This window comes from Limulus polyphemus, unplaced genomic scaffold (genome assembly GCF_000517525.1).
Source record: "Limulus polyphemus unplaced genomic scaffold, Limulus_polyphemus-2.1.2 Scaffold25419, whole genome shotgun sequence".
NCBI classification, from domain to species: domain Eukaryota; kingdom Metazoa; phylum Arthropoda; class Merostomata; order Xiphosura; family Limulidae; genus Limulus; species Limulus polyphemus.
Genome location: NW_013691029.1, coordinates 1 through 912, shown reverse-complemented (window position 1 = coordinate 912; position 912 = coordinate 1). Strand labels below are relative to the sequence as shown.

The 912-nt window shown below is 39.0% G+C and overlaps 1 protein-coding gene across 1 annotated transcript; it reads left to right on the top strand.

Moving 5' to 3' along the window:
- Positions 1 to 300: 300 nt before the first annotated feature.
- On the top strand, positions 301 to 911 carry LOC106477591 (C-reactive protein 1.4-like; the record flags this gene model as incomplete). The annotated part of the gene is given in 2 exon segments (NM_001314080.1): positions 301 to 338; positions 340 to 911. A coding segment is annotated over 1 exon segment (572 nt), but the record flags the coding sequence as incomplete, so codon positions are not given.
- Position 912: the final 1 nt, after the last annotated feature.

The window sequence follows — 912 nt, the reverse complement described above, 5'->3', positions numbered from 1 at the left end:
AAATAGTAAACCGACAAACTGAAAAAAAAACATCAGCATTTTATTTTTGTCCGAAACAAGAAGAATTGAGATATTTTATTTAAGATGCTATTTATTTATTTTTCTATTGTTTGTCACAGTTAGCATGTTATGGGATAATTGCAAAGTCATATATAATTTTGTCAAATCAGCATCCCTATGAGAATACATCAACAACTCTTGGCTTCTTTGACGTTACAGCTGATAATACTTTCTTGAATTTGATTGGTTTGGCTGTACCCTGTTACCTAGTTTTATAGCACTTTCTTGTCTAGACCTCGGTTAATGAGACTTGTATCATTTTAAAACCATTTTGTAGCAGTTTTTGGATACATCGTGATTTTTGTAATATTGGCCTTGACGAAGGCAGCGGTTGATATTCGGGATGTTAAGATTTCATTTCCTGGAACCCAAAACCCTAAATTTCCCCACTTGCGATTTATGCAGACTTTACCCGCTGTACGTCAGCTTACAGTTTGTCAACGGATTAAACCGTTTCACAGAAACACAGGATACATCTTCTCCTGCGCCACATCTAATCAATACAACCAGTTCATTACGTCTATGTATGTAAAATCTGACGGGACTCTGAATCTTGGCCTTCAAGTAAATGGTTCTTCAAATAAATATATCTCTTGCCCTATCGAAATCGAACTAGGTCAATGGTACCACGTGTGTCACGTATGGTCCGGGGTGGATGGTCGTATGGCAGTTTATGCGAACGGAAGTCCGTGTGGAACAATGGAAAATGTGGGAAAAGGCCATCAGATATCTGCAGGTGGTACTGTGGTCATAGGTCAAGAACAAGACAAAATAGGTGGTGGATTCAACGAGAAGGAATCTTGGAGTGGGGAGTTATCTGATCTGCAAGTCTGGGACGAAGCCCTAACGACG